This window comes from Micromys minutus (assembly GCF_963924665.1).
Source record: "Micromys minutus genome assembly, chromosome: 3".
NCBI classification, from domain to species: Eukaryota; Metazoa; Chordata; class Mammalia; order Rodentia; family Muridae; genus Micromys; species Micromys minutus.
The window spans coordinates 20,662,126-20,682,481 of NC_137972.1; the positions used below are offsets into that span (position 1 = coordinate 20,662,126).

General features: G+C 44.6%; 1 protein-coding gene across 3 annotated transcripts in view; it reads left to right on the forward strand.

Annotated features, from left to right (window-relative positions):
- Nucleotides 1–15,267: 15,267 nt before the first annotated feature.
- NTF3 (neurotrophin 3) overlaps nucleotides 15,268–20,356 on the forward strand; it is a gene marked incomplete at both ends in the record, with an annotated part of 65,921 nt that continues 60,832 nt past the window's right edge. Inside the window, one exon of one of the 3 annotated variants that reach the window (XM_080914718.1) lies at nucleotides 15,268–15,306. In XM_080914718.1, coding sequence (XP_080770844.1) covers nucleotides 15,268–15,306 — 39 coding nt within the window. Of the gene's footprint in view, nucleotides 15,307–16,948; nucleotides 17,042–20,069; nucleotides 20,102–20,356 lie in introns of those variants that run through there. The other 2 variants (XM_080914719.1, XM_080914720.1) reach the window with 2 other exon arrangements.

Sequence of the window (20,356 nt, forward strand, 5' to 3'; positions counted from 1 at the left end):
AACCAACCCAGGACAGGTATGTGGATAACTCGAGGATTTGTAGCTATTTCTAAACACTTTGACCTATTGCCTCACTGAGACAGCTCTCTGAGGAAGTCTCTCAGTCACTTCTCCCAGACCACACTGCTGATAAAGCCTTGAGCTGGAATTTGACCCAATGCCTGCCAACCTCATCTCTTCTCCTTAAGTCTCTAGACAGTCTGAGAAACCGATATTCTGCCTCCTCAGACTCCAGATGACTTCTGTCAGAGCCTGCCTCTGGACTTTTAAGGACACTTTACTGACTAACTGTGAGGGAATTGGGGATCCAGAGACCTCTACCATGAGATTAACCCATAATTCCAACATGTCTGACCAGTTCAGGGTTCCCAAAGATCCACTCTCATTGAGTAGACTTTAAGTTTTTTTCATAGCATCTGAAGGCTACCTTTATTTCTGCATGGGCCTTCTACAACCAGCGCATTCCCAGCCAGCCTGCCTGCTACAACCCCCTACCTGGCAGAGATGCCTTTTAGACCTAAGCCTCGATTTGGAAATTTTATCTTTTTTTAATCTCACTTTTAGTTTGATGCTGCTATTTTTCATGCCCAATGTTAGAAATCTCAAGATTCTATTTAATGTTATACCTATACTTCATTATATCCACATTTTTAAAGAACCAAGCAAGCTACAAGCTTAGAAATCGGGAACTCTGAAACATAAGCACAGACATACCATAGGCTTTTGTAGATGATGCCTGGCACCTGACACAAGCTGTTCCCAGCCTTTGACACAGCCCGGCCTCGAGCCAGTTAGTCTTCTGAAGCACATTTTTCAGGAGACCCTCTCTAGATCCTGAAGACCCGCACACACCTTCTATTCTAAGAACTGAGAACCATTTATTTAATCACCTAGTCCAGAAAAGATGTACAAAGTCTGTTTCCTTCATCAGGAGCAGATTCCAAACATTTAATAACCTTCTAGGCTATTTGCCAACCTGTAATATAATATTTAGCTATTTAATTTAGTCTGTGATTATCTTTCTCCCAGTTTGCCCATGTCCAAGATCCATTCAGTTTTGCATGATACTTCAAAGCTTGTAAGATTCTAACCCCTGATTCACTCAATATGTTGATATATTCCTTATCAGATCTGAATTTAAATTGTGGCTGGTTGTTCTGCGACTGTTTGACTATTCGTCTATGGCAGACTGAAGTAGACACATTTGGAGTCTATTAATTGGACACTGTCTCACACACAACACACATGGAAACTTCCCTCCCTCCTTAATCTGTTTCTGGAGAAGAACACAAAGTGGTACTCCTCTCAAGACCACCCAATGAGGTCATGAGGCAGCATCCTCTTGTCAAGCCATGTCCTTCACACCTTCATTAGCTTAGACCCTGAAACCAATTAGCAAATTTAAAGCGTGTATTATTTTGGAGATGGGAGGGCATTCAGGGATTGTTTCGTACATCTTGTGTCTCTCACAGAGGAAGCATGGCCTGAGTTTTACATAGTACACTCGTGGTGGTAACACATACAGGCCTTTTTTTCCTGACCTTTGGCAGGTGCTCTTTCCCCATACAAGAGCAGTCTTCTAAACCTTGAGTAGTTGGCCTGCTGGATATAGTTCAGTAAGAGATGGCTTTGGTGCATAAGTCCTATTCCCAGTAGATGGAAAGAATCAGTTCCTAAAGGCTGTCTTCTGACCTCCATGTGCTTAACCATGGCATGTGTTCTGTAGCAGAGACATGTTTGTACTCACACACATGCACACCATTCACAGACACAAAAATCTATTTAAAAGGATAGAAGTTAAAAACCTCGGTAGTATATTAGAAACCATTATGAATAAGAAAACTAATTTTGGCTGAGCAGTAATACCATTTTAAGTAAGTCTGTCTTAAGGTCACTTTATGTAAGAAAGGGGTCATGAGGTAGATTGAATATTCTTGGCTTAGGGAGTGGCACTATTAGGAGGTGTGGCCTTGTTGAAGTAGATATGGCCTCATTGGAGGAAACTGTAGGGGCGGCTTGGAGACCCTCCTCCTAGCTGCCTGGAAACAGTCTGCTTCTGGATTCCTTTGAATGCAGGTGTAGAACTCTCGTCTCTCATGTAGAACTCAGCTTCTTCAGCACCATGCCTGCCTGGACACTGCTGTGCTTCCCTCCATGTTGATAATAGACTGGACCTGAGAACCTGCAAGCCAGCCCCAATTCAATGTTGTCCTTATAAGAGTTGCCTTGGTCATGGTATTTCTTCACAGCGATGAAACCCCCAACTAAGACAAGCCTGAAAAAGAAGCAAGCACTGCTCTTAAAGATTCAGCTGTGCCCTACTCCTCTTTGACATTCCTGCAGACACCCTAGTTTCTCACTAGAGTAACAAACAACCTGGAAATATTGAATGTGTACATTTCATCTAAGTTTTCAAATACATCGATACCATTCTTTTTACCATGTCCTTTTAAACATATTAAAATTGCTTAGAATTGATTGCTTCCCCTTTTTCTCTAGATAACATTAATCTGTTATGAACTTTGCCAAGATGAAGTATATTTGGTATCAATTAGTCACTTTTGAAGATGTTTAACAAAATCATTTAAAAGATTTAACTTCTCTATAAAAAACTTTGTTTTCTCCTTCATTAATTTCAATTTCAGTTCTTATGCCATAATTTTATTACTTGCAGTTTTTATTCAGTGGGTCCTTTGTCTTCTGACTTCTGGAGATAGTTAGTATTAGATTAAATTAATTTTAGCTTTAATTCTTCCCTAATATATATTCAAGACTACATATTTTCCTGAATTTATTGCCTTGAGCCCTACACATCTTCTTACACTTTAACTATTAGTTTACAGATTTAACTTGTCTTGTGAGTCACACAAAAGCATATGGACCAAATACTCAATATTTCTACAGCATTTACTGTAATCTTGTCTCACAAGACAATATGACATATTATTTTAAACCATTGAAATATCTGAGTCTTGCTGTATGCTCCAACATGTGATTGGTTTTAATTACTTGCTGCATGTATTCTTGATGGTAACTATTGGACGCTCTTAGAGTCAGTTCCAGTGACATGGCTAAAATCCTCCCACCCTGACCTCAAGCAATATTTACCCCTACACCTAAGGTCCCAAGAAGCAACCAAATCACTCCCTCCAGGAGACTGATGAGGTTTGATGAGTTTCCTTACTGAGACTAGGGGATGGGTCACTTACAGGATGTGGATGCTCCCCTCCACCCAAGACAAGCTGCCCCTAAAAGCCTTACCCAGCAGGGATGAAGGCTTCTCTATAACAATGTAGTTGGAGCCCTGACTTAGGTCTTCCAGTCCTGTCTGCTTCTCCCCCAGTGCATGTGCAAATAAGGCAGAGTTGAGAGCAACTGGATGCTCAAATGAAGATTTCCTGACCCTCTCTGGCCCTCTGTGAGAAGGAATACACTATGAACAAGTCTGGAATACTCTTTCCCAAGGGAGGCATAGCTGACTTCCCCAAGATGGCAGTCATGTTGCTCAGAGGACAGTCACTCATGATAAATGACCATAACAGCACATCATAAACTAGGTTACTTATAACAGGAATGTATTTTTCCATATTTCCATGGGTAGGTTCTGGCGAAGGCTCACTTCCTGGTTGCAAGTGGATGCATTCCTCTTGTACACTCATACAGCCCTGAGAGAGAAAGTGCTTCTTCCTAAGCCTATCATCTAACCCTTCAAATGTCTCCAGATGCTTAGGACTCCCTCACAGGGAGCTGAGCTAGAGCTAGCTCACTTCTGTTCCACACAGAGCAGTTGCAGGATGTTAAAAATATGCCGCCAGTAAGCTGATTTGATTTGCCACATTGTGCAAATCTTTCAAAAATTTGTTGGCTTTTTTTTTTTTTTTTTTTTTTTTTTTGGCGTTGTTCATTTGATCTGTGAGTTTTGGGAAAACTGGTATTAAAGTTTTACATACTATGATGTATTTCGGGGTTGTTTTGCTGGTTTGAGGTAGGCTTTTTGTTTTTTGTTGTTGTTGTTTGTTTTTTAGTTTCTCTTTCTTTTTCCTGTGTTTTGTTCTTTCTGTTATATTCTCTGTCAATAAACACATAACATCAGGGGTATGAGTGTTTTTTCTACATTCTCTCTTCTTATTTCTAGTCTTGACTGACTATTATATCTAGTTTTATAGGGCTACCATCTTTTGGATTAATGTCTTGAAGTTATACAGGTTTTTAATGCAGTTCCTATACAACACTTTTTGGTCAATTATCTAGATTTATTTATTTCATTGTATTCATTTTATGTATTAACAACTATATTGATAATGAATGTATTTGGATTGTCTCATCTGTAATAGGTTCTCCTTTATCTCTTTTCTAGAATTCTTTGGAATTAATCCTCTGAGTCGGCATATTAAACACTCCTCCTACAAGTGAATCTGTGGTTGTCATAAGGATAGCATTTAAACTCAAATTTTTAAGAAAAGTTTACTTATTTTTTTCTTATTTTGTTTGTGTGAGTGTTTTGTCTTCAGTGTTTCTGTGTGCACAGTCCACAAGCGTTCTTAGGTACCCTCTGAAGCCTGGTTTACAGTGGGCTTCCAAATGGGTGCTGTGACCTGAGCCTGGGATCTCTGCAAGAGCAGCAAGTGTTCCTAACCACTGAGCTTCTCCAGTGTTTAGAGTCTAAGGTGTACAGGTGTTTTTCTCCCTTCCCAAAGAACGCAAGGATGTCTGGATCCTTCACCCACTCACAGCTCGTTTACCTTTTGTCCAGTTACAGTAATTTCAGCCCCCCGAGGCCCAGCCCTGTTGCTAATACACAGCCATGTTTTCCTCATACTTAAGTGTCATATTGCTGTGTCACTTCATCCTCATCTCCATCTTTCATAGGAGACCTCTTTCCCCATGCCAGAGCAACTGCCACTAACATTCCATTACTGCACATTCTTCCTTCAACCCCGAACTCCTCAAATTTCAGTAGTTGGAAAGAAACTTTATTTTGGCCATTTTGAAGAATATTTTTTACTGGACAAAAGATTTGAGATTGCCAGCTATATTTTTACTGCTCCCTTGTTGTTTTGCCTCCCTATCTTCTGGCTGGAACTGAATATAAGGTTTATTTTACCTTGGATGACTTTTTCTTTCTATTTTTCTTTACAATGGATTTGCCACAATTTACCAGGGGTTGGGGGAGGTGCTTTTCCTTTTAGTTATACACACCCAGTTTAGCTTAATTTCTTGGGTATGTCTATTGCTGTCTTCCATTAGATTTCTAACACTCTGATGTGATCTCTTTTGACTCACATCTCTTCTCCTGGCGGGACGCCACCTATACGTGTGTTGTATGTTAGTCTTTGTTTGGTGTATTATGTTTTCTGCTCTCTTCTGTATTCACCATTATTTTTATGTCCTTTATGTGCCTAGATATTTTCTACTGACCTTTTTTCTACTGATACTTACTTTCTGTCACAGTACAATCTGAATGCTTAATTTCTGTTGGACTTTTCAGCAATATTTTGTTACTGTTTGGATAAATGTTTTCCCTAAAAATACACACATTAGAGTGGGTTCTAAGAATGGTGATAGTGGAAGACGGTGATGTCTTTAGGAAGTGAGGACTGATGGGAGACCTTAACTCCCTCTTCATTCTTTCTTCACTGTTTCTTGAAGTAAGCCATTTTCTTCAGCCACACACCTCTGCTGGAATCGGCTAGCTCATCACAGACCAAATGTTAGAGAGACAGAAAGCTGAATAGCACATGTAGCTATAGTTGATTAATCTGCTCTAATCGGCACAGGCATGAGTTCCTCAATACCGGCCCCAGTGTTCCAGATTATTGAATGAAAAACCCACATATGTATACACACACACACACACACACACACACACACACACACGGGGGGGAGCTTTATATTTAATATGCTTTAATCAGCTCAATGGCTGGGCCTGCTAAACCTCCATGTGGCTAATACCTCTGCTCAGATACTCCTGAGTTATTACTTCCTAAAATCTATATCCCATCTTTGTTGTCCTAGACCCAATCAGGAGGGTCCTCCTGAGACAGCTCTTCCCTGGCTCTTACGTGTTGGCTATCTCTCTGTCCTGCACTTCCCCCAGCATTCCAGCTCTATCTTTCTTCTTCTCCTGGTCTCCTTGCCCATGAATCCTAAAGTCCTGCCTGCTCAGCCATTGACTGCTATGAACTTTATTCACCAATCAGAACCAACTGGGGACAGGAACCCTCACTATCTTACATGTGGGATTCTCATATAATTAGGCAACAAAAATAACATAATGGATTATTATGTAGGCCAAATCCATGACAAACACATTTTTAATTATTTTTGTATTTTTTTACACATTTGATTTTAAAAATATGTTACTATCCTTGTTAAACTCTACATCTTGCTGTTCACCTATTTTCAACACACTAAATTATTTTAAAGTCTGTGTGTAGTGAGTTCGATATGTGAGTATCCTTAATATTATTTTTGTTATATGATATATATTTTTTTGGATCCTTGATAATTTAGACCCATTCCTTAATAATTCACAACTGAAGAGTGTAGATTACATAGATAAAACTGTACAAATCATTTGAAGTACTTTGTTCTTCTTTAACAATAAAATTTTTCTTTTGCCTTTATGATGCCATCAGTCTGATAAAAGTTTTCCTTTGGATTGAGATGTTTAATACCTGAATTTCTCTCCTTATAAAGGTGTTTCTGCTTTATTTCCTTCCTGGCACTAAGTGGGTGGGGGGGGGAGCTTTTAATACTCAGTACTAAGAACCATTGTTTAAATCTTAAGTCCAGTTTCCATCTCTGAAGCCAAAAAGACTGTTCAAGCGCATGGCAGTCATATTTCCCAGCCACCACTTACAAATCCACCTGTGCCTCATAGGGGCAAGTGCAGCGAGGCTGAGCCTGCTTCTTCCTTCACCTCGCTTTCCAGGGATCCTGTCCCTCACATTCACAATGCTTTGGCTGCTGTCCAGTTATTTCAAAATGCTCTCATCTTCATTCAGCTCTTAATTACGGGGCTTCCAGATGTAGGGAGAAGGCAAGATTAGGCTGAACGGTCGTATTCTCGGACCCGACTCCACAATCTGAATTTTACAATGCTTGCTTTCTTCCATGTCTCATATCTATCCATCCCTCTGCTCACCAGCTCATCTCAGTTCTTTGATGAACTTCAGAATAAATAAAGGCCACCAGGAGTTTTTTCTTTAAATATTGTTTCTTGCATTTAATTAAGTTGAATTCAATATTGTTTAATGGATATTTCTCATTAGATACAACATGTACATAAAATAAATGGTATAAACCTTAGATGAACATTGACTCTTTTGACAAATGTGTGCACTGTAATCTAAGCTGCTATCATTCCAGGAAACTCCTTATTACCTCTTTCCAGTCAGCTCTCACTGCTCCCACTGCGGAGGTAACCATACAACAGATTCTTCCTGCTGGCTGGCTACTCTAGAACATTCTAAGAATCAAATAGGGGAACTGGAAAGAAGGTTCAGGGGTTAAGAGCATGTTCTGCTTTCATAAGACTTAAGTTCAATTTCCAGCACCCACTCCAGGAACCTCACATCCTTCTGCAAATGCTAGAGTCAAAAGATCTGATGTCCTTTTCTGGTCTCCATGGAACCTGCACTTCCATACACATATACCCACATACAGGCAAACATACATGCACATAATTTTTTAAATGTAGTTTTTTTTTAAAGTGGGGAATCAGACAAAATATTTTCTTCAAAGCATCTTTGACTGAGCATAATATCTTTGAAATCCACTCCCCCTATTCTGAGGATTTATAGTTTTTCCTCATTATTGCTAAGAACATTTTCTATATATTAATACCCAAGAGCTTGTTGGTCTTTCTTCGTCTTATGGATTCCTAGCTTAATTTTAATTCTTTCTTTGAATTTATTGGAATATGATCTGCGCCCAGCACACAGCTTGTTGTGATAAATTCAGAGTGTGTATCTTGCACATACTAGTGTGACGTTCCATGGTATTGCTTAGAGGACCATCTTTCTCTTTACTGACATTTTAAACTTTTTTTGTTCTCATTCACTAAAGAGGTTGTTGAGATCTCAAATATGACTGGGAATTTTCTTTTTCTTCATCATCTGTAACTTTCTCCCACTTCTCATCCCAACCGTGGCTTACTCTTAAACTAGAAACCCAAAACCCTTCACCACAACACAAAGATGAAAGATATTCTGTGTCTGGCTTGTTTGAAATGTCTGCCCTTTTACACAGTCTGATTACCTTCACCCTCAAGTCCTGGGAAATAGTTTTTAAATGTTGATGATTTGGTCTTCCAGAGTTTCCTCAGTCAGGTCATAATGGAACCTTCAAATGATTTTTAAAGTATTTTCCCAGCTTTTAAAGATAGTCTTGAAGGAAAGCTTTGCATATGACAAATTGGCCTACATAGCCAGAAGTTAAGTTTCCCAATAAAAGTACTTAAGGAAAGTTTTATATCTCCAGAAATAGATTTGATGCATTAACACAATGTAAATATCACTATTAAATTTTAAAATGTTTATCCACACACAGCCCAAAATAATTTTACATTGTATCAATGACAGACTTTGAGAAAGTACCCACATACTGAAGGCACTGGATACAAGCATGTGATTCTCACACTAAGGAGGCATCTTGACTGACCAGCTATCCAACTAACCCCGAATCCTGTACATGGTCTCACTTCAAGGCAGTTTTATGCCCAAAATCACCCAGGGATAGGGAACAACTCAAGAGTCATGGAGGCAGTGAGTGGTTCTCTTTAGGAGAATTCTGTGTGTCAGAGACATCATCTTTGACCTCACTTAATATAGGCTCCCTAGCGCTCCCCTCTCCACCAGCCCTATCCTGGAGATCTTGTTGATCTGACAGCTTCTGTTGGAAAAATAAAACTAAAAATGTTGCCAAGTATTCCTTTAGTAACAGGAATCATTTGGTCACTTTTTAATATACAAAGAAGAAGATGAAGGAGCAAAAAGGAAATGGTGAAAGGTTTTTAGACAGAAGTCCTGTTAGGTCATCTACAACAACTGTCAACAATTAAACAGAGATTATCCAGGGGAGAGAGCCCAACTTATCTAGGGTTCTGCTGTTCGCTGCTGTCATTACCCATGACCAACAAGAATCTGAACATCTTAGATGGAAAATTCCAGAAATATAAAACTTGTACATTTAAAATAGCTTTTACAACAACATGCTGCTGTGATTGTTCTGTTTTGTTATTAGTTGTTAGTTTTTTGGCATTTTATTTACATGTTAAATTTTGTCATATGCATAGATAACAACAACAGCAACAACACACACACACACACACACACACACACACACACACACACACACACACACTTTGAGGTTTCAGGCATCCACTAAAGATTTTTATATCCCTAAAAATGAGGAAAGACCATTGTAAAGTGCTATCTTCATAAAGAACCAACCTTATGTTACTATCACTAAGACAAAGCTATCATCTAACCGCCCTAGGATTAAAACCCTTCCAGACCCTGCTTTAACCTTGCTGTCTACCTACTGTTTTTTTTTTTTTTTTTTTTTAAGTTTGGCCATTAGTCACAATGGGTACCACACACTCACTGATGAGTCTGATTTTCTGTGTGCTCTCAGGCAAGTCCCTTCCTTTCCCTGTGCCATGATGGCTCCCTTTGTGAAATGAACGACTTGACTAGGAAACTCTCAGGCACCTTCCAGCTCCAAAAGAATGCAAGCCATTCATATGCTGGTTCCACATGGCAGCCAGTCTCTGTTTTCCAGCTTGAGATAAGGGGTGTGGACCAGTGTGTCATCTTGTGATCCTTTGCCAGGTCTGATTCCATTGTCATTAACCACAGACTCCCTGCTAGCTCTGGGCCAAACTCATTGCTTTTGATTTGTCAGTGGCTATGTGGAGAAAGCTGTACATTTCCAATTCTGCTGCTTGTCTCTCTTGTTTGCTTTACTTTCAACCTGTCTCTAGGATCCTATGGGTGGTGAACACGGGCGAAGAGACAACTACCATTGTAGATCCACATCAGAGGGTCTAATTTCCAGTTTGGGGACTTGATTCCGCAAGCTGCTTGTGGGAGAGCTCTTAAGGATTGGGAAGAACCTGAAGAAGCTTCTCATTCTGTTTTGGAGGCAGAGAAGAGGATTTGATAAGGAGATGACATTAAAATTGTGTGGTTATTATCTTAAAGCAGCCCCAGATTTTGAAGCTCACCCACCGGCAGGTCTCAGTGGCGACGTTTAAGCCTGTGTCTGTGCTAGATGGACAAGCATTTGTATGAGTGACCACTTGCTTCTGGTCGGGATTCAAATGAAACCAGTGTCGCTAACCGTCTACTGTCCACGGGTTCAGGTTCAAATTCCATAATGTCTGGGTAGGCATTCACGTATGAATTATTGCAGTCTCAGGGCTCAACCACTTTCTCCCTCCGTATCTCGATTCTGCAAATGCAAGGAGTTTTGATTTAAATGTCTTTTCAACCACTGGAGCAAAGCCAATGGCCTAACCTCTTAGATAAATTTCCTTAGAACCCTGGCACCAAAGGCTTGGTCTAGCATGCCTGTGAAAGCTCTCTTACCTAAGCTGTCATGAACAGTAACCTTCACAGAGAGATCACAGTTCTCCTATATGACAAGCCACTATCCTGGAGTAAGACATGTTAACCTAAGTGGTCCATAGATAGACTAGATGAAATCTTGCTCACAGCCTCTATTACCTACCTTCTCCCAGACTCCCAGACAACCTTGATCCCTGACAAGCTGCTTCTGTGGGTTCTATATTGTATTCCTCTGGCCTTCAACGGTACTTGCTTGCAGGTGGCACACATAGAGAAACACACATATGCCCACAAATAAAAACAAATCAAAAAGGAAGTTTGTAATAGAAACTCTACATGGGACAGTCTAGTAATTACTTTTCTTGCTGCTGTGCCAAAACACCTAACAAAAGCAGCTTAAGAAAGCAGGGTTTGTTTTGGCTTCTGATAAAATACCAGTCCCTCCTGGCAGGGCTTTCCTATTTGTATGGGTGTGAGGTGCTGCTTATATTGTGTGTGCAATCAAGAAGCCCGGGCTAATAAATGCCAGTGTCCACTCACTTCTGCCAGGCCCCTTTTTAGTCTGCAACCTTAGCCTGAAAAATGGTGCTTCCTAACAGATCTTTGTCCACCCCACCCCAGTTAAACCTCCCTGGAATCGGAATCGCCCTCACGGACACAGCCACGGGGCTATTTCCAAAGTGATCCTCAACTCCCAAGTGAACAATGAACACAGAACCTATAAAAGCTTGGATAAAGATGTATCAAACACCCCAGTGACTCCCCACTGTAGATATCGTCACCAAAGGCCTGGGGAACTATATTACTCACAAATGAGCATGCTTAAAAAGCCATTGCTTCCTATATGAGTGAAGTGTCGCTGCTTCTATGACAGTTGCCCCAAAGTTCTTGGAGTCTGAGTCTATAGAGATGAAAAGTATGTGTATGTTTGAAAACATCTAAATGAACCTCACTTCTCCCTTTCATCTTGACATTTGGTGACATCTCAGTACAGCAATACATGGGTGGAAAGGCAGGCTCAGGTTAGCTGGCTCATAGTGGATACAGCTCAGCAGTTGAACTGAAGACTCCAGGTTCCTCGGTCTGTGTAACTGAATCTGCAAAGGGAAACACTGGCATACGTAATAAGGGGACAGTCTATGGGGTATTTTATTGCCCAAAGATGGAATTGATGGCAACGCCATATCTATGTCAAATGCGCGCAGTAAAACTTTATGGTTTCACCCCGTGAAATATTCTGTTTATGTCACATGGGTCTAATCTAATGCTTTTTTTTAAAACTTTTTCTTCCCCTCCCCCACTCTTTTCCCTGCCTTCTTTGTCTCCTGAGACCTATTCCCTTTGGAAATGCATTAGTTACCTAGGAAACCTTAATGTCATTTTTTTTATGAGTGGAGTTTGGTACAGCATAAAGCTAATTTATAGGGTGGTTAGGGATTCGTGTCATGACTGGCAAAGCAGGAGAGTTTATTGTGACTCCGAGATCCACCTGTGTGGCAGTCATACACACCTTCACTCTATCATTAGGGGTAATTTTTTAAAGCCTAATTATAAATATGCGTTCTATTTCACAAAATGAGTTGATTCATTGTTGCTCTATGAAATGCATTGTGTTGTTCAGGATCAGCCCAAGAACATAATTAGCGATAACAACAGGGCAGTAATCCACTAGGCAATCTGTTAACAGTGGATGGATATGCTGGAATTTCCTCTCGTGTGAGGGGGTGATTCTGCCTCAGAGATGGGGAATGAATAAGATATGATTTCAAAAAAACAAAACAAAAAAACTCTTTGTCTTTGTCTTTCATGAAGTACACATTAGGGGGTTAAATAAGTTATAATGTCCACTACTTAGTTTTGCTCATTTCTTACTTGTGTTGTAAGAACACAAACACAAGCATATGTGCACATGCACGCACACACACACACACACACACACACACACACACACTCATACACACAAAGAGAGAATCATTTTAAGAAAATATAGATGGAACCCACCCAAATAATAAATGCTTTTCTTTCTAAAGATCAGAATCACTGCCTACTAGGGTGACCAAGGTGTCCGTGTAAACTGTGAGCTCTGAGTCTGGGGCTTGCATTGTGCCGTGCTATGCTGTAAGTTTCAAATGACTGGATTTACTTAGTCCCTCTGTAGTGCCTGGGACATTGGTACTACTTCTCCAATTCTGGATGGGGGTTGATCAGCTAAGAAACCTGATTGAGCACACATCTTGAAGGTTGAAAGAGTATCTCAAAACTCAGGTTTGTCATTCTACAAAACTGACCCTTTTCAATAAAGATATTAGACTATGACTGATTTATTTATTCTATATGCATTGGTGTTTTGCCTGCATGCACATCTGTATGAAGGTGTTGAGTCATCTGGAACTAGAGTTACAGACAATTGTGAGCTGCCATGTGGGTACTGGGAATTGAACCCAGCTTCCTCTGAAACAGCAGCCAGTGCTCTTAACTGATGAGCCATCTCTCCAGAATACTGCTTCTAATATCCCTATTAGATCTAAGCTGATCCTTGGAGCCAAGATATGTTTTCCTGGGACAGCAGACATTTTAAAGAGAGCTAACTTTACTAAGTAAGTATAGACACATCAGCCATTTTCCAGGGACAAATAATCTCATTTGGGAGGGAGCAAATGATTCCCCTAAATAATGTCTTATATATGCTCCAGGAATTTGGAAATCACTGCTAACTGGCAGGCTAGCCTGTGTGCTTAACACATTTGTCATGGGGAGCCAAGATGACACAGTGCAACTAGTACCCCTGACCCTAAGTTCCTATTTTTACTGCAGACACCTTTGGCCTATACTTCGTTTTAGAACTGTAGACTTTCTGGCTTCATCGTCTGGATGACTCGTCGATGGGGAGATGCGAGCAAAAGCATGCAAAAGGACTGTGGCTATTCAGCCTCAGCGCTCCCCAGCAACAGAGGCAATCAGAGATACCTTCGGATCAGCTAAGGTTCACTATTTATACTAAGGCGAATAAAAGAAACACCATGAAGTCTACGTAGCTCTGTGAGCCAAGGCTAACTGCATAATGAAGCTTCCCTTTGTCATACAGGTCAAACAGCACAGGTTTTCTCATTTCCTAGGTCAGTACTACTGTATGCACACTAATACTGCACAAGGACCCTTTCCACCCCAGGTAGACATACAGCGGTCCACAGAACTAAGACAGAAGTAAATGCAGTTTTCCCAAGACCCTTTTCCACCTTCTCCTTTTGTTTCTGTTTGGAGTTTCTGCCACAGTGTGGCGCTATGACAAAAGATAAGGGTAGGCCAAAGGCAAGCTCTAGGAATTTGCCTTAGGAGAGAGTTTAAACAGGGCTTTCAAAAAGCTGACCCTGGTTTCTGCTCTCACAGACTGCTTTCAAGAATCAGGACCTCAGACATTACAGGGAGAAAAATCAAGTCCGTTGACCCAAAGAGACCACGACTTAGTTAACAGAAGGCACTGCTTTCTACGGAGTGTACGCATTCCATCGTTTGCTGTCCCGTATGCTAGTAACTCTAGCTACATGTACATTCGGCTCTTAGCTCCAGTCTTTCTCCAAAAACTAAAAACTCTACTTAGAAGCTTGCGTTTGCCTAGAAGTTGCCATAACTCGGACATTCTTTTATCAGTCTGTAAACAAGTGTACCTTTCTGCCTCTTTTTTCTGCCCGGCATCTTTCTTTGACTTCTGGGCTCCTAGAAATCCAAAATGCCTTTCGAGTCTCCTGAAGGAAGCGGGGGACTTTTAGCCCTTCAGTGGAAAGAACAAGGAAGGAGAAGAAGAAAGTCCTTAGTCAGGTCTTACATAAAGAAAGGGACAAGCGCTCTCCACGGGTTGGGAGTGGGGGCTGGAGGTGGGGGGGGGCAGGTGGATCAGTTCTCCCACAAAAGTGCATCCTTAGCTCTCCCCGTCCCCCTCTTCTTTCCCCATTCTCCGCCCTCCCCCCAAAGACACCGCACATATTTGGCAAGATTAAGGTGTCACCTCTCATATTACAAGGCCTGTTGATTGCAGGCAGAGACAGACCCTCCTGCACCCTTGAGTTGGAAACAATGCACTCTTCCTGACGTCGCCCAGGTCTGGCAAAGGGAGGCGGCCAGCCAGAGCACCGCATCTGCAGAACAAATCGGAGTCTCGAACTCTGCTGCCTTTTCTTCTGACTGTTCATATTTAAGCTTGCCCCTCTTAGACCCCTCCTCCCTCCAGACCGCCAGTGACCGGGGAGCAGCCGGCGGCGGAGCAGCCCACACGTGTGTTTAACCCGTTCCTTCCTTCCCGGGGAATGAATCAAGCACCTCTTTGGTTGCAGTCTGTAGAGCCCCGGGACCAGGAGCTTGAGAAATGAGCCCCTAGAACTCCTCTGGCAGAGAGACTGGCGGGAAGGGGGAGGGCAGGGAGCCGGAGGGGGGGCGGGGGGCAAGTGCGGGAAGTGGGGGAGGGCAGGGGCGGGCCAGAAGACCGCGAGAAAACCAGAACCTCACAGAGCACGCCCAAGCCAAACCTCCAAAGTGCTGTGTGGCAGGGTGAAGGGGGAAACTCTGCAGCCGGATCGGATCCGAAGGTAGAAGAAGATATTTTGGCAGGAGGGAAACCTTTGAAGGAGAACCCAGCCCTTCTGAGGGACCGTTGGAGGTGACGTCCTTGGTCCTCTGTGGGTGCTGCAGGCCATTTTCGATGTGGCAGCCCCCGTCAGCCAGGATAATGATGAGGCAGGTACAATCTATCTAGTATGCAGCCCCCCCCCCCCACTCTGACTCTCCATCCTCTCTGGCTTCCCTTCACCCCGCAGCTTCTCTTGGCCTTAACCTGTGAGTGCAATTCTGGCACTCCTGGGTGTGGACCAAACCCATAACATCTCCAAGGAATTTTCAGGTTTTGAACCTGGGACCTTGCTAAACTACACTGTGAGTTGTTTAACAGACTCTATTAGAAGGCAAGGAAGAGGTAGACTATTAAGTCGCCTCTCCTAGTGTGTGTGTCAAATGTCCTGACAAGAGGCAACTTGGATAGTGACTGAGATGGGGGAGGGGGGGGAACACTTGGACTTGAGTTCCACCTTGCAAGAATGAGGGAGGGAATGAAGGAGCAATACTCTACTACTTTCTGGCTCTCCATTTCCTCTTACCACTAGGATCCCCCACCTCCCCCTTCATTTTTCTTGCACTGCAGTTGAGCAAAATCTAGATTCCCTGACCCTTGTAAATTCTGAGCGAGCGACCTCGGGTCAAGTGGGGGTCTAATGAATAGCTAAAATTATCTACAAATAAGACCCCTGCCTCCACCCTGGGATCTCTTCCTCGAATGAGTCTAGCGGCTGTGGAAGAGAGCATCGCTACTTTCGGGGAGAGGTGTATAGCTTTTCTTCTGGGCAAATTGTTTTTGTACAGGGCGGTGAGTGCTGGGCAAATGATCAGCTCCAGGGCCGGGTCCTACCTTGAAAGGAGGGGGTAGAGAAGTTAGGGAGTGTGTAAAAAGGAGGGCTTTGACTCATACCTCTCCTTTTCTTTCACACACACGCCGCGCACATGCAAACCACCCCTCCCTCCGTCGCTTGTTCGCAGGGTGCCTCAGCAACTTAACCTCCCTAGATAGCCTGAACTGTGCCTTAGGCTGGGGAGTTCGAGGGCAGGCAACTGTTCACGGGCAGATTCCTGTTGTTGGGAGGGGGTGCTGGGGGAGGGGTTGTTAGGGGGTAGGGGGAGATCCAGAGCTGAGGATTGGAGGCAGAGTTTAAGGTTGAGGTTAAAGCTCTCCTGAATCAAGGGGGCAAGAAAGGCCTCCTGCCTGGTCAAATAAAAAAAGAAGAAAGGAAGGGAGGAAAGAACATTAAAAGAAAAAAAAATCAAGAATAAGACAGATCGAAGATACTAACGTGTAAAATATAATGATAAATCGGATGTTTTCGTCGGCTCCTCCTCTCCATCTCTAACTGGGAAGGTCAAACGAGGAGTTACTGAAGAATAGGCTATTTTGAGAGGGCTTATTTGTTGTTTGTTCGTTCGTTTGTTTTCCTTTGAAGTGGACGAAGAGCAATGACTAGGTCTTCCCGTGGGTCCCAAGAGCGAACTCCACAAAGTGCCAGGGGCGCGGGCCTGCAAGTCACTGCGGGCGGGGCTCGGGGGCGAGTGGCTTGGCGCCGAAGGGGTTAAGGCGCTGAGCGCGGAGCCATCTGGCCGGGTTGGCTGGTTATAACCGCGCAGATTATGTTCACGGGACTCAGAGTTGAAGGCTCCTCTCCTTACCCAGCAGCTCCGCGCACCGCCCCGAGAGATAGCCCAGTGCAACTTTCTTCCCTCTTTCTTTCTTCCTCTCGTTTTTTCTTCCCACCGCTGGGTAGTGGCTGCGGCAGGGGTGGGCGAGACTGAATGACCGAACTCCAGTCCATCTTTCTCTTCATGTCGACGTCCCTGGAAATAGTCACACGGATGCCATGGTTACTTCTGCCACGGTAAGGGGAGGTGGCGGGCACGTTGGGTGGGCAGGTCCTGGAGGGAATGGGGGAGTCGCGTGGGGGGGAGATTTTCCTGGGGATCCGCGTGAGGGGGCAATTCTGCACCCAGCCCCACCCCCATCGCGCAACACCACGCTCTTAACTTTTCGGTTCTTGTGTCTTCCCCAAAGTTTGAGCTATAGAAACTGCCCAGGCCTAGGCGCAATTACCACCACTCTCCTCTCACATGCATGCACACTGTGCGCGCGTGGATATGGCTCTCCTCCTCCTCCTCTTTCCTCTGGTCCCCTGGCTGCTCAAGAAACCTCCCTCAGTCTGGGAAAGTGATCAGATTTAAGAAACCTTCATTGGGCAGGAAAGGAGGTGAAGGCGAGGGAAAATGGGGACCACGAAAAGGCAAGAAAGGGATTCTGCACGCCACCACCCCACTCCACCTCATGCATACACACCTCCAACCCCCCTATCTGGTTCACCCAGAAGACTCCCGCCCATCCTATAACAAAAGCGGGTAGCAGACAAAAATGGGGCTTGGAAGAGGCCAGGATCCCGGCTTGCTTCCTGCACCCGGCTGGCCACCCGGCAGCCTTCGACAACCCCACCACACAGGCCGGCAGGGCGTGGGCTGGGGGAGGGGATGCAAATCTCAGGACCCTCACAGTCACATCGCAGGTTGGGGGAGTTGGGACTCTAAGCCCAACAGTGCGTACCTGCGTTGTTGTCCCACATAAACCTTTTTCTCGGAGACGGTCCCTAGCTCCGGGCTACTCTGGCCAGCGCCAATCCAATGTCTCCCCACCCTGGGTCTTCGCGCAGATGTGGGAGCTAAAGCTCAGCCTGCGGGTCTGGGACCCCGCCAGGGAACGGTGGGTACCGGGGCGGGGCCATCAGTAGGGGTTTGGTACCAGTTTTTCAGAGTCCTTTTTAGGGTCCCCACCCCCGCCCCAAGAGGTGGTATAGGAAGGCTGGGAGCTTCAGAGACCCCCAGAGTTAGGTCAGAGTTAGAACCCACAGCGCACTGGACTGTTTCCTGTTGCCACCACGGAGCTCTGCACAGTGGTGGAAACTTCAAATAAAATTTGGCACCCTTGAAGGTGTGGAATGGGAGGGGGTTGGGGGGGGGAGGACCTCTTTCCTTGTCGCGTTCAGGAGTGAGTGGGTGTGCATCCAAGAGGCGCTACTGCTTTGCGCAATTTTGGCGTTCTTCCGCAGCGTTCAGATGCGCCTTACTTGGGACTCCAGCACCGAATGGTGTGGGCACAGTTGATTAGAGAGGTCGCAGACGAGAATTGGAATCGAGGCTCACGTATTCCAGGTCTGGGAAGCACCCACCAGATTGACCCCGACCTCTGGCGGCCGGCGGGTAGCAGGTTGAGAGTCTCAGTGGAGGCTGCTCTAGGACGCGGTCCCAGCCAGAGCAGGCTGCTTGCTAGCTAGTGAGCTGGAGCCCCTGAGCCGGGACTTGTTTATGAGTGTGAAGAGGTTGGGGGCGGGGACCTGCTGGGGGAGGGGAAGGGAGACTGTAGGGGTGGGTGTTAGCCGCAGAGTCTGAGGCTGGAAATCCTGCTGGTTAAGGAGTGCGGTGGCAAACCTGCGTTACAGTAAAGGGATGTCTTTCTACTACAAACCAGCGGCCGAGGAAATATTTAAGCACACTGCCCTAAACGTCAGTTGTACCGGAGAGCTTTACAGTCGGTTCTGTTTTCTGAACAGCCCGAACTTTCTGAACCAATTTACCCCGTCTCCCCTGATCCTGACGCGTTGCTCAAAGAAATCTGAGAGGTGGAATCTAGACGATGTAAAACCCAACTCTCCCAGCCTTCGAATCAAACAGACCCTAGTGTAGCGTTGGGAGAGAGTGGAGAGAGAAAAAGAGAGCAGCGGGCTGTCGTGTCTGTATTTAAGGATAGAAGAAAGTTTACCCGGCATTCGCCTCAGGGAGAGAAAGTGGGTTTGCCATTTGGTGAGGGCTGTGTTGAAGCCGGCCTTGGGAAGATTTGCTCTGTATGAATTGGGTCTGATTTCTCAAGAAGGGAGACTGATCGTTGGGTGGCCGGAGAACTATTTGGGAGGGCTTTCTCTAGTCTCAGTGAGAGAGGGGCTGGCGGGGAGGGAGGGTGGGGGCTACAGAGTAGAGCTAGAGGTGGAGCTTGTCCCAGCTTCCTCCAGCCTGGCTGGTCCTGGAGGGGTGGAGAGCTTGTGTGGTGAGCATCTGTGTGCTTAGCAGGAGATGAGAGCTTGTGGGAACATAGGTGTAGCTAATGAGAAATCTGTGTCTGGGAAGGGTGTCAGAGCTGGAGAAGTGCAGTGTGCTGAAGACAGATGGCTTGTGCGTGCCTGCACAGACACATGGGGTGGGTGTGGTGTGGGAGGGCGGCTGGGCTGTGTGTGTGTGTGTGTGTGTGTGTGTGTGTGTGTGTGTGTGTAAGGTGGACATGTGTGGGGGCTGGATGCCTGAAGATTACCAAAGGGATGTAAAGGGGGGGGGATTATCTAAGGAGAGTGGAGTGTTAACTCAGTTGGCTTGTACAGCCCTAAGATTTCACAAGAAGGACTCTGGGGCACATCAAAGATAAAGAAGCACAGGCTCTGGCATTGGTGTAGAGAACGGTGCAAGGAAGGATGGCTTTTGCCTCTCCATCTTCCTGTGAAGGGGCCTGGAAGGCTTAGCATGAGGGTTCCACACATTCAAGGGGAAAGTTCCTGTGTGCACAGACTCCTGAGTAAAGAAGTCTTTTTGCATGCCAAGTGGTAAGGACCCACACTGCATGATACTGTATAATTGGGCTCCCTTATTTAGTAGACCGACACGTTACCACCAGTTGATGTTGATTATTATTAAAAAAAAATTAATGGGATGCCTCCCGGATGCTCAGCTCATTGTTGGGTGCTGAGACATGGCACACTGCCTTGGAAAAAATTCCTTCTCTGTGCTCAGCTGACTGTTAGAGCCAGCATTGCCAGGAATGGAGAGTGCAGTGGCTGTGGAGGTTTCTTCTGGATCATGGGAGCCAAAGGGAAACTGACTTGGTCTGTGGTTTTATAAAGGGCGTGGTAAAGGTAAAGAATGATGGATACTTCTCTGAGTGGGAGGGTGTTGCTGTTGTTATCATGGAGTTTATGCTAGGCTGGGAATTTCCAAGTAGAAAGTGGGAGTGGGGGTGGGAAGGGTCCTGATCGACTTCAGGATGGAGTGAATGATGTCTCTTTACTAGCCAGAATGAATCTTGAGCCATGGACCTGGGGAAAGGTACAGTGATACTCATGAAAGGCTAGGTTGGTAGTGTCTGCTGGGCTTTGAGGCTTTCTGCGTTA